General features: G+C 40.3%; 1 protein-coding gene across 8 annotated transcripts in view; it reads left to right on the forward strand.

Moving 5' to 3' along the window:
- The window catches only part of CUX1 (cut like homeobox 1), a 268,491-nt gene that overhangs the window by 46,140 nt on the left and 208,513 nt on the right, over window positions 1-13,838 (forward strand). For all 8 annotated transcript variants that reach the window (XM_082776240.1, XM_082776233.1, XM_082776234.1 and 5 more), the window contains exon 2: window positions 2,342-2,452. In XM_082776240.1, coding sequence (XP_082632366.1) covers window positions 2,342-2,452 — 111 coding nt within the window. The remainder of the gene's footprint in view (window positions 1-2,341; window positions 2,453-13,838) is intronic.

The following is a 13,838-nucleotide window of genomic DNA, read 5'->3' on the forward strand; positions in this document are numbered from 1 at the left end:
CTGGCATTTTTGCTTGATGATATCTGTACCAGAGATGTCCCAGAAGGAAATGTCTTGTAAAGAGAAATTACAGTCCCTGGCCCAGAAGGGTTTCTGAAAGAAAAGGGAAGGTCCCTGCAGTAAAGGCACCGTGGCACTGGTGTTGATCAAGCAGTGAGGGCGTTGAGGGTATTCTTCATTCACCACCTGACTCTTCATAATAGCACAAAGTAGGCTTTATTTATTTTTTGAACCAGTTCTTTTTCTTTCTTGTCTCTTAGCTTGGAAGTACGGGTCTTAAAAACCTGCTTTTCCATTTGTGAAGTGCCTTGCTAGCCCTCTGTATTGTAAAACAAGCATTTGATTCGTTGGTCTACTGCAATTCCCTCATGCTTCATGATTAGTGTTTTCTTTGCTTTGCTTTAAATGTGTGCTTCCTTTTTAAATATAGTTTTCCAAGTTGCCGGCCGTACCAGATTGTTTATATTTTTTAAAAGCCTTCTGCTTAGCCGTTATATTGCTCTTTATAGTACTGCTTAACCACATTGGTTTCTGTTGCTCTTTTTTCTTGCATAAACTTAGCTGGGATGAATTTCAAATGTGGTTTATCCAACTGTTAAGTATTTCCCACTTTTCTGCAATAGATTTCACATATGTTACAGAATTCCAAACCAAGATCTGGTGGACATATTGCCCTATTTTTTTTCTCTCAAAGTCAGAAATGCAGTGTTTTTAAAGCCTTACGGTGACAATATTTAGGTCACTGGCTCCAGCGTGCTGCCTAGCTTCAAATCCATTTGTCGTATTTAGCTTATTTCCAAGGATTAAGATAACTGTGGTCCATATACATAGTAGAAATAAAAGACTTAAAGGGGAAAAAAGTATTGATTCTCTGGAGCTGGAAACTGCAGAAGGGATTATTTTTTTTCTTCCAGAGGTCAAACTCCGTGGAGCCATGTAAAACACATGGCCATCCAGTTGGTGAAAGTTACAGGATTCACCCTCAATAAAAATAACAATTTGGGACCAGGCTTTTTCACGGAGTATCTAGAAAAACTGCAGGAGCTGAATTGCCTTTTTTTTCTGTAAACTTGTAGCACAAGGGATTTTAGCGGGTGTCCTGTGGATCCTGCTTTCTGTGCTTGCTTCCAACACCTCTGCAGAGCAGAAAGAAGCAAATCTTTGGTTTCCCATTTTGTTTCCTTCTACTGGCTGCCCAGTTCCACAGGCAGGACCCAGTGCACGGTCAGCTTTTCAAACTAACATCTCAAATAAGCAGCATCTGTCCTCTTTTTATCACATTTTTTCATGTGTGTGGAGATGACCGGGCTGGTGGCTGTCAGGCAGCAGGAGGGGAAGGCAAGCAGAGGTTTTTGGGCTGCTGTGTGCTGCTGGCTGGGCTGGCAGCAAGAGGTTGCAGGGTCTGGTGGTGGAGGTGGCCACCAAGAGGACCTTCTTGGTGTCTTGCTCTGGCAGGTTTCTCTCACTTCTCACCTACTTCTTTCTCACAGCCAAGTTGTTTCTTCATTTCAAATAAATATGGGGGGGAAACAATGCCCAAATTCCTCTTACAGCTCCTTGCTTACAACTCCGAGTGATTTGGGAACGGTGTCCATAGCTGAGTCGAGTTGTTATTTTTTTCTTGCTACATGGAAATACCTCAGAAAGGGAACAGGCTGACAGGGAAGGCTGTGTTGTTGCTTTCGGTGCTGATAAGTGACCCATTCAATCCATTGTGGTGGCATCTCGAAGCGTGGGCCAGAGCAAAGGAACTCTGGTGGGGATAACGCTCTGGGCTGGGCCTACTCAGCCTGGTAGAAAGCCTCGTTTCTGCTCAGCTGAGTAGAAAGCTGTTGGAAGATACTCTGGCATTCACCAGATGAGTGACTGAAGCATAACCAGTGTAAGCAGAAGCACAGGATTAACCAGTAGCCGAGTTAGTCATAACTTTCTTCACAGAAAAGCTCACAAAGACAAAATGCAGTATCTGCAGGCATGTGAAAATAAACCCGGCTTGAACGTGTTCAAGATTTGTCATCCTCACTCGCTTTGGGGAGGCATTAGGAGGTGTGTATTGCACTCCTCTGCTGTTAGCGTGAGTAATGTCGTGATAAAGGCATGAATGCTTTTCAGGAAAAATGGTATTTTGGCTGCAAGGTGGAATGAAAAAGGTTGCAGACCTTCGTTCGATGCTAACACAGGAGTCTCTTTTCTGGAAGCTTGGTGCTTTGTTCTGTACTGCTGTACAGCCCAGCCGCCTCGATATTCCAGATGATGTGATGGACATACAAGCTTTTATTTTTATTTTGGTGATAATGAGAACTCTAACTGTAGTCCCTTTTTTTGTTGTTTTTCTTGACAGAGAGAACTCGATGCCACAGCAACAATATTGGCTAACCGACAAGATGAAAGTGAGCAGTCTAGGAAAAAACTTATCGAGCAAAGTCGCGAGTTCAAGAAAAACACTCCAGAGGTAAGGAGAAAAGCTATTCCAGTCTTTGGAGCTTCTTGCAGTAGTAGACATATATATGAGTTCTTTTCTTAATGTGTTGTTTCCATAATTTTCTTAACTAAGACTTCTTCAGTTTGATGGCTTTCTCTTCAGGCAGCTTCTGTATTCTTTAAGCACTGAAATATAAGATGACTTTTTAGAGGAAGTATGAACACTAGACTTCAAACAGGCTTGCTCTAAATTTTGTAATAATCTAAAACCTGGAGAACCGCAAAAAAAAAATTCTGCTTCAGTTAAACCTAACTCTCTTAGCACTTGGATGTAGCAAGTGACATTTTGCTGCCTAAATAAATCTATATCAAGGGCATAACTTCAAAGATGCTCATTTTTCCACCAAAAATCAAATGAAGTTCAGCTGTTAATTTCACTGGAAATGCAACAAGGTCAGTGCTGAGCTCTTTACGAAGCTCCACTCACAGGATGTGCATCGCATGTACCAGGTGGTGTGTAAAAGGTGTCAGGACCAATGTTAGGCAGACCTTGGAAAGGTGAACATTGCATGGAGGAAGCTGATAGTTTTCAAACTCTTCCCTGATTATGATAGCTTGTGCAATGTTTGCCTGCCCATACGTATGCATAATTGTACAGAAAATGCATATAAACTCATTATCTGTAATGAATGCGTAGCAATGTGTAGGGCTTTTTTGTTCTGTGTGTTTCCTTTCTCCCAATGGCTGCCAGCAATTTGTTCATCCAGGAGCGTTCTAGGGTTTCAAAGCCCCTTCCAGATAACTGATACACAAGTATGGGTTCCTTCCAAGAACTGTCTGGGAGAGAAGCAGCAGGCGGCTCTTTTAACCTTTACTGCTGCTTCTCAAGTAGCAGATACTGCTTTGCTTCCTCTTGGTACAGAGGGAGAGATGCTGGGGGAGCCTGACCCAGAATGGGGAGAGGGAAAAGGGGGGATTGCTTAACTGATGCCCTGAGGAGGCTTCATGGGGCAGAAAGCAGTTCTGCTTCTTTGAAAAAAGAGAAGATTTGGGGACTGCAGCTTTAAAAGAAGAAGAGCAACTTTAAGTAGGTGCAAAAGAATATGGAGAGTAAATGAAATCTCTGAAAGGGTAAGGAGTTGGTTGATTCCCCTTACAGATGGAAAATGATTCCCCCGTTCTCTCTGGGGATGGAGAGAAGTGAAAGAATAAAGAAATTGTACAAAATTGAGAAAATAAGTAGATTTCTGGGGCCACATTTTCAAATTATTTGCTAGAAGCTTAAGTTCATTCTTCAAAACTTATTTGAGTTTCCTGCTTCCTTCCGCTTCTTCCTGTAAGGAAAACGACCGATTCTTCTGGCTGGGGCTGCAGCTGCCAGCTCCTAACTGATAGCATGCTTACAGATTTGTCTCAGGATGGTTTCTTTAGGCCAATTTTATTTTTATGGAGCAGAAGGTTACTGACGGGGGAAAAAAAAAAAATTCCAACACTGCACTTCTAAGAGCATTGACAGAGGGCCTTGTAGCTCAGTGGGAGTTGATGTGCAGAGGAAAATTATGCATTCTGTATCGTCACTTCAAGAGATATCGTGGGGAAAACAATATGCAATTAGTTCTTTTCAGTTAGCAAGATGGAGTGAACGTCCTCCACTGCTAAATCATTTGATGGTAAAATTTTAAAAATACTTTTATAAAATATAGTTACCTAGCCCTTCATGTAATATTTTTGAAGGGAATTGAGTTGTTTTATTCATTCACAGACTAAGTTCGAAACAGTGGCTCTGAACAACCCTAACGTTTGGGGAAATCTGAATCTGTGCTAGATTCTACATCTTGATCCTGCATCATGGGATTCCCAGGAAACCACATTCCTTTATAAGCTTGCATGGATTTTTGATATTTTCTTCTTTCCTCTCTGCTGTGATGTTTTTTTCTGCAGCCCTGTTTCTGAGCAGCAAACACAATCCAACTCCTCTTCTACTTTCTCTGACAGAATTCAAGAATGAAAATGGGATCAAAAGAGAGTATCTGAACTGTAGTAACAGCCAGCTCTAACAGACTGGATATGCTGGCATTGCTCCTAGCTCAGCAGAGCTGGGTCTGACAGGGGCTCCCTGTCCCATCCAAGGTGATTGGTGTGGTAGGTACAGATGTGTAGGAGCAAAAGCTGCAGTACCACAGGGATAAGTGAGATGGTGTCCAACCGGCCTTGCTGAAAGCGTTCACTTCTACACAGACTCTTAACCTTGCACACTGCTGCATTCATCTTCAGCTGTTTTCTGTCCTCCCAAAAAAGAAAGTCTATGGATTAAATCAAAGCTTAGACCATTTTGGAGGACAAGAGAACGTTAGGACGCAAGGTTATAACTCTTTGAGCTGATTTTTTCCAAAATTGCAACTTTGTCTGAAAACCTGATGTGGTGAAAACTTCCCTAAGGTTGGTAGGAAACACACAGTCAGCCGCTGGCATTTTTGAACTGATCCATTTATGTTAGTAAAACATCAAGCATGCTCTTTTTTTCTTTCCTTTTTTTTTTAATAATGAAAGAATTCTGTGATAGAAAACCAGCCTGTTTACAGAAGTGTTCTTTAGATAAGTAAGTAACCTAGTATATAGCTTTATTTAAATTTCCAAGATGAAGAAATATATTTCTTGGTATAAAAAATGTGGCTGGAAATGTTAAATGTAATAACCTGTTTCAGAGCCCTACTTTCCATTTTCTTTTTCATTCTGGATGCATCCCTGTTGGTGCAGTAGTGGTTTAGTCCGTTCCAGCATCACTTTCCCTTAGCCATAGCCAGTCTCACCATAAATCAGGAAACAAGTGTCAATTGCCTCAAGTTTCCTATCCATTGCTGTCTGAGATGTCCTCTAGACTTTCCATAATGTCTGCTGTAAGCAATCTCCCGAGTAGCAGAAAAGTGAAGTTGAGGATATTTATGCTGCTGTTTCAGAAGACTTCCAGAAAGATGTGACAGATCTGTTTGGATCATTTCTGTCATCTTTGCAAATGATCAAATTGCTGCAAAAGAAATATAATAATATTTTATGTTTATAGGAATGACTGTAGGGCTTGGTATTTAAATATATTAAAACGCTATTTGTGACTAGGCATACTGGGACATAAATCTAGGAAGAAGTATTTCGTGGTTGGGGACCTCATGAGCAGAAAGTTAGGTGGTGGCTGTTATATGCAGAAACTTTAAGGAAGAGTTTGTAATTCCTGTTATTCCAAAAATACTTCGTACCCGTCACGTCTTTTAAGCAGTTGTATCAAATCTGCTTACCACAGATGTTTTGGGGTATTTTCAGGCTCATTTTGTTCCATCTTGAGCAGCTACCGTGGAAGGCTGAGACTGGCCAAGAGATTACTTGAAACATCCATTTTACATGACTGTTATTTGGAAGGCAGCTCCAAATATGTCATGTGAATTGCCACCCCGCATCAGATTATTTTCTTACAGTGATAATTCCTGAACTGTTGGGAGTAACTGCATTACGTTTTGTGTATTTTAACCTCTGTGAAATTCTTGGTCTAATTCATCATGCCCTAGAATGCCGATTCTGGTGTGAACACAGAAGCATTTGAGTGACAGTCTTTGGCTTTGTTTTAATCTCTCTCTTTCTCTGAAATAATTCTGGTTGTGCAGGTTAGTAGTTTTTGGCACAAAGTGAAGATACTTCCTAACGTTGATAATTTTGCTTTGGTTTCTACCCAGATTCCTAGTTGAGTAACTGCTTTTTGCTTACCTTTTGCTGTTTTAATCATTCAAAAGCTTATGTAATACTTCGGGCATGGCATACTTTTAACCTTGTCAACAACAACAGTGAAAAATGCCAAAAGAAGTAAATAAGTAATTTGTTAAACACTTGCAGGGAGGGAAGACAATAATATTTAAACCTGATTAATCTATAACTCTCCATGCCTTTCCTCATGTCCCTCTGTTTCCAAATGGGAACAGGAAAAGAAAATACGTTTTACATCAGGTCCAAAAGAGTAGTAAGTATTTTCAAGTCTTACTAGTGTATTAACTGTTGCATTAACTGTCTAAAGTCATTATGTAGCTGCACATTTGATTTTGACTTCCAAGGCAAGATGTATTCCAGTGTGGAGAGCGGCGTATGGCACTGCCCATTCTTCATTCTTGGAACAGAAAGTTATTTCCACGTGCTTAGGTGTGTCCTACAGCTCACAGCTTCTCAGTAACCAGGTCTGGGTGCTGGTATGGCCATGTAATACATGGAAACATTTTAAAGTGGAGCAGGTGATTCCTGTCCAAATTTAGACCTGGGGAGTGGAAGTCTCAGGAGCCCTTGAAGGCTGGGTAAGGATGAACACAGCTCTGCACACAGCCTTACAGGATGAGGTTATGGGGTTAGCTGGCACCACGACTACCTGAGTGCACGCCATTCAAAGAACTTGAAATCGGAAAATTAGTTTTCCCTTTGTTCAAAGTGTCTTGTGAACACCTGAACAAACACTTCTAAGCCTGTTTTTAATACCGATTCCAACTGAAAACAGCATTTATGGTTTTGCCATGTAAACTAGGTAACTGCTGAATTATGTTGATTATTACCAGGCTCACCTGCAACACAGGTGGTTAAGTCGAGTCCAGGAAAAAAAAGCAACCAGAGAGGTCTGGGCCGGCTGCTCTTGGGAAATGCAAGATGAGGCCAGCTTTCTAATGGGAGAGCGTGAGCTCTGCAGAGCCGGGCAACTTGCCATGCCCGCAGCCCGTGTCCCCCTCGGCTGGAGGAGCTCACCCTGCAGGCTTTTGCTTTGGTCACTCTGGTTTTTCCTGATGAGAACTTGCACTGTTGGTTCCTCACTGTTGTTGCCCTTCAGTGTTTCTAGGTTGTGAATGTACTCTATCGGCAAGGTTTAGAAAGCCAAGATTACCTTTAAATGCTAAAATTGACACCTGTATTTTGCAAAGCAGATTAAAGATTGGATGAGCGGAGTTATTGAGGGACACGGAGGATCCTATAAGCATAGGCAGCACAGTATGCTCTCAAAGCAACTAGATTTAAAATGCCCTGCAAGATGGAAAATTGGAAGGTGCCAGGAAAAGAAAGAAATGAGCATATGAAAACCATGTCTTAGCACTGCGTGAAGCAACGCAGCTAACCCCCAGTGCTGTTACAAGGACAAGCCCTGTGGTGTGACAGTGATGGTGCTGCTCAGGACCATCCATGCTGATTGCTGTATTTAATCCTGTAAGTGTGGACACGTGTTAGTAAGTGTAAAATGTATTTACAGCACACACATCATTTTACGTGGTCAGTTCTGTGCTGTCTCAGTCAGTCTGTAAGGAGTGACTTGACCAGTCCATGTAAAACCTGGACTTTCCTTGCTGCCCTTGTTCCCTGAGCTACTGCCACCATCCCTCTCCTACTCTGTGACCTCCCCATGCTGCCTCTGCCACGAAAGGGAGCGAAAGAGGAGCCTGTGTAGTTTAGTCTCCTTGAAATATATTCTTTGAATTTTTTTTTTTTACCAAAATAATAGTATAGCAGTTGTAGTAGTTTTATTCATGAGGTTAGAAATGAAGGTGATGCATGTTTTTAAGATCTCTCTTTATTATACAAAAATAACGTTGTAATTGCAACTCTAACGAAAGGAAATGATCTCAGTTATTAAGCGACGGCCCAATTTTTTAGAATTTAAAAATCTAAAATTCTTAGTCTCCAGCGTTTCTGGATTGTTCTATTGAGTTAGCTAGTTTCTGCAAAAAAAAAAAAAAGATAATCAAATTAAACTTAGGAAGAAAAAAAGGAATATTAATTCTGCCGGTTGAATAAGTTATTGAAACGAGAGGAGTCTTGTTCTAATTGTTGGTAGTGAAGTGTGGTTGATTCCTAACAACTTTGCACAGTCAGCTTTGGTCTAGAGTGTAACGAAGTGAAAATAATGATGTGCCTAGAAAATACACAGCTGAAAATACACAGCCTGTCTCAAAATACTTGATGCTCTCAGTTTCTGTGTATATAGGGGTGAATATTGATTTGCTGCCATCTAGAGCTGGGTTGTTCTACTCTTTTTTATTCTTTTCTTTTTTTAACTTTGATTTTCTTTTCCAGTGTGCCTGAGAGTGCGTAGTGTGGGGATGTTCCCTCCTCCCCTTCCCTAGGGACATATGGGAATCCTGCTAATTTTGGGTCCTGAGTAGGAAAGAACATACATAAGGTTTATGTAAAGTTTAGCTACCATAATGCAACTAAATGTACTTAACACAATTTGAAAATAGTAGATGTCTCAGTACATGGCAGGGAATAAAAAATACCACCTTTAAACGTCTTTCTGTACTTAAAAGTTACTGTAGGAGAAAATGAGTAGAAATGCTTCTTAAGTTCTCCCTTTCTTCTCTCTTCTCATGATTTTGAAAAGGAGAGTTTAAGTGATTTTTGCGTAAAAGAAAGGAATTTGCAGATAAGCAGTTTGTTCAAAAAGAATCTTTTCTATTAATTTGTATGACTCAAATGGAGCTATCAATGTTCTTTCAATTCTGTTATAAACTTGTTCTATATTTTTAAGATCCTTCACGTATTTAAAACCTTAGAGAAGGTTAAATTTAAGATACTCTCCGTATTAATTTAAAAACATTACCATTTCCTTCTGTTAAAAACCATGATTATAAGAGCAGAGACCTGTGACTTGCAGGTGTGGAACTTAGATGCATACCTTACATACAGGCTAATGGTATTTAGGTGCAATGTCCTCCCTTTCGATATTTTTATTGATTATTAACATTTTCTGAAGAATCTGTTTGCAAGGCAAATGCCATTTATGATAATTTGTTCTGCATGGCTTGCTATTTCAAAAGCTAAATGAAGAAGTATATTATTATTATGAATCTTCTTGCAGAAAACTAGTGTAATACAGCCCTATGCCTTAAAATAAAGTCTAAAATCTAGTCTGGAGGAGTCAGTAAGGTTAAATCAGATCTAACCTTATCCTGGAGATCTTTGTTCTTGAGTTCTCAATAATTTTATTGTCATTACTTAATACATATTTGACTTAAGAATATTCTAATTGTTAATGGGAAAAACAGCAGCGTTTCTGACATGTTTTCCTGTGTGATGATCTCTCATTGCCTTTTCACCTTATTGGAAGTGAGGGTACAATAAAAGAATTGTAACTTATAGTTGCATTTTTCTAGGATTCTCATAAAGCTGACCTCCATTTTTATGCATGTTGACCATTCTAATTACTATAATTACAGGACATTATTTAAAAAATAAAATAAAATAAAAGCTTTATCACCCCCAGAAAGCTTAGCCAGCATCTCTGCAGACGGTGTTTGCTGTGCACACACTGCTTCTTGCTCGCAGTGCTTCTTGCTCAGTGTGTTGGGCAGCAGAAGAGCTCGGAAGGACCGAGCCTTTGTAACGCCTGCAATCCATTATTTGCTCTCTCTGGTATGGCTGCTTAATTCTCCTGTGTTCAGTGCAACTCCAGGACTGGTTTCTTTTCCGAAAGCAAGTGGTTTTGCTTTGCTCAGCAGGGAGAAGATGGCAGCGAGGGCTGCAGGTGGGCAGGCTGCCGAACCTTTAGTTTATTTTGAGGTAACAGGGCTGGAGAAGATGCTTTGGCAGAATGAGTCTGTATTTTGGAGGTTGCTGGTGTGTGGGATTTCAGGGATAACTGTGTAACTGTACAACAGCATTTGGGGAAGTCTGAAAGCTAGGAAAGTAATTCCCTTCACCTGCAGAAGTAATGGTCGTGCATTTTATGTTACTAGGCAGAAAAATTAATTTGAAACATTCGTCTGAAAGCATGTTATGTAGGATACTGAGATACCATCTCTGTCTCCATTTCCTTAATAAATAAATAAAACCTAAAATCAATTTTCTACAACACATTTACCTCAAAAGTCTTTCCATAAAGCTGAAAATAAATGGGTGATTACTTTATTCAAGAGCTCCAAAAATACTCAAGAAGGACACACATCTGATTCAACTGAATGCGTTAGCGTGGTTCAAGAAATTAATTACTCTGAAGCCAGTTGCTCAGATAATTTAGATTTATACTATTTAAGCATTTTTCTAGTTAAAAGTGCTTGACAGTTGAAGAATGCATTTTTCTTGTAGCAACATCAGTTGCAGGTATTAGATTTCAGTAATGTCAGGAGTGCTGTATTTTCCATTGCAGAGGAGGGGAAAAGGAGATATTTTTGATATTTCTGTAGTTTTTAAGAAAACATACTTGTAAGTAAATAGTTACAGATTAATCTGCCTGGCTAAACATGCCCTGCTACTTTTTTCGCCTGTCACTGAGAATGAAAATGATACAAAGCAAATAATTTGTTTTTCTTGAGTTGTGCTTGCTTTTGCTAGAAGGAGGAAGGGGAAGGTTGAGTGGAGGTTTAAGAGGAGAAGGTTTTCAAGGCCAGAACTTGAAGGTGAAGGAAAAAAACTTGATCTTATGGGCCATTTCCTATAGGGCATCATCCTTCCTCCTGAAGAATGGTTGTAGCTTAAAGAAAGGTGCATTAAGAGTAATGACATGATTTGCTGAATGCATCACTGACAGTTCTTAAAGGGCAAATATTTGAATTCATTTAGCTGGCAAAACCGGGATTTTTCTCATTGTGGTACCACCAATTAACAGCTATTCTTATGGTCTGTGTTACGCTGTCTCTAAAGGTAAGTGTGAAACCGTGTGTTATATAAATGGAACAAAAATAAGGCTGGATACTTACAGCAGTTCTGAAATTCAGTTCCTAAATTTGCTTTGAGCCATTTGAGCAATAGGTGGACTTATTTTCAAGATGCAGCTTATAAAAATAACAGGCAAGCATGATGCCAGCCCTTCCTTCCTATGCATATTTACCAGAAGAAGAAATAATTAAACGTCTTCAATTAGTACTTTTCCTTTTTACTTTGTGAACAAATATGCTGTAAATCTACTTGAGTTCATCCACTGGACCACCTCAAAGTCATTCAGGTGTAATTAAAGGAACATGTTGTTCTCATTAAAATTATTATGTTGTCATGAATAACTCTTTTAATAATAGTTGCCAGTTACGAGAGATTCTTTTCATTGTTCTGACAGCGGATAAGTGAAAAGTTGGATCTGCTTGAAACAAGAGCAGAAACGATTAATATGTTGAGTACAAATGCTCACAAACAAAATGACTAGGTTACAGATGACAGTTGTAAGCTTTTCTATTAACAACAAACAACAGCAGACTTTCTGCAGAGAATTGCTCTCTTATGGTCAGTTTTGGATGAAATCTTGAGGCAAATGTTTAGGAGAAATACTTGTAAAATACTTTTAAAACCTGTTTGCATTCCCATAGTTCTAGTATGTTTTGCTTGCTTAAAAAAAAAAAAAAAAAAAAAAGCTTCCTGGTAACCATTTTTAAGTAAATTAAACGACATATGAGAATTAGAGCAGTTGAGAGTCACTTTTATTTTAGAATTCTTTTTGCATTAACACATCTGCAGTGTTGATGAATATATGGAAAAATGAAATTGTGCTTCTATCCTGCCGTGTCTCCAATGTGACAATAAATCAACTTTTTTTCCTTTTAAAACGTCTGGCCTTGTAATTTATGTTTGCATAACCCATTACTAAATTCATAGTAGGTGTTTTAGTTGGCAGGCACAATTCCAGGGATTCAGTGGACCTTTTTTAATACTGAGCTTTTGTTACTGTTCATAATTATGTGTAGAAATATATGTATTTTCTTAATTATAAAAACTAGCTTGCTTTTAGTTTTGGATTTCTTACTTCCGCAACACAAATTGTGCTTTAAGCCTTTGAAAGAATTAGTGTCTTCCGGACTTGAAAAGACAAATAATAGGTTTACCAGGTTGGTTTTTGTTTATTTTGGGGGAAAAATAAAGTCAAAAAGTATAAAAAGTAAAGTTATGATGCATCCCTGGTGCTATTTATAATTGTTGAGGATTTTTTAATTTTATAGTCAAGTAGTAAATATTTAGGCCAGCATCAAGACAGTATGCAAATAAAAGCAGTTTTATTAATAACCATTATCTGGACCCTGGTAATAAATATGTATGAGTCACATAGGAGTAAACCCACCCAATAAATATAAAAGCCATACAAAACCATTAAAAAATTTTAATGGACTTGCAGATGGAATAATTTAATGCAACCGTAGTTACTCAGGTTCCAACTCCTGTTACTATTTCTCATCTGCTTGAAAGCTTTCATCTGAAATACATTGCTACCATTCACCATTCCACCTTGTCTCTGTTTAAAACCATAAAATTGCGGTTTCACCATTTGTGAAGCGCTAATGCTAATTTATGGCAACTTTGGTGCCTTTTTTTTTTTTTTTTTTTTTTTTTTTAAGCGTAGGGGTGGGTATTTCTCTCTTGAGCTTGCACTGACTTTCCAAAAGAAAGTTCTGGGAAGCTGCAGCACAGGACCTGTGCTTGTGGTGGATGCCAGGTCTTTGGGCTGTGCCACGGATGGGCATGGCCAGGGCAGCACAGGAGCCCTGTGTGCCCCCCGGGTGCTTCTAAGTGAGATGCTGCTTGAGAAGGGGGCTTGGAAACGTTCTGCAGTTCTGGAAGCTCATTTTAAGCCACAAAGCTTTTACTTTAGTGCATGACTGTGCCAGGAGCGCTTGTTGAAAGTGTCTGAATGAGTTAAGACGCCTTGGTCCTGCATCAGCAGTGGTTTGTGCACCGAGAGCTGGGCTCTTCTGTGTGCTTAGGGCATGTCCTTGCCTCCCCGTGACCAGTGCTCCCACTGTGGATTTTGGACAGGGTTCCCACGTTTCCCAACTGCTTCAGGCCCCTGCTGTATCACTGGAGCTTGAAAGGCTGGGTCTGGCAAACAGACCTGTTGCTGATGGTCCCATGTGCCTCTTGATTCCTGGTGGTGAGCAGCTGGAGAAGTGGGGAGAGCAAATGAGACGTGCTGAATCTGTGGGGAATCAAGCTTGGGGCTGCAGTCACTGCTCTACAGGGACTCAGCAGGAGCTGGGGTATCCAAAATCCATGCATTTTCCTCCAGGACCCTAAATCCATTGGGCCGTCCTGAGATGCTCTCCATAGTCGGGTGGGGCTCAGCTGGGAAACTCACATTGGGTCTGTGCCATCCCTGTTCCTCAGAGCCCTCGGCTTGGGGGCTGATGGACAGAGGTCTAGGTGATGGGTGGCGTGTGCAGGAAGGCAAACCCTTGGCATTCACTCCTCTCAGTGGTACAGGTAGGCAGACAAAAATTTATTCCAGCTTACGAGAAAGAGCTGTCAACAGTAAAAGTGAGGTCTGAAGATTTCCCTCCTCACCGTGCTGCTCCTGTCATCACATCTTGCCCTTATGCAGAGCCGGTCCCCGTTCCAGCAGGGCTGAGCTGACGGAGGGGATGCTGGTGAGATACCCCAGTCACCGAGAGCCAAGGTTCGGGCTGTAAGTCAGGGCTCGAGTGTGGACATGG

This window comes from Aythya marila (genome assembly GCF_965140915.1).
Source record: "Aythya marila genome assembly, chromosome: 20".
NCBI lineage: Eukaryota > Metazoa > Chordata > Aves > Anseriformes > Anatidae > Aythya > Aythya marila.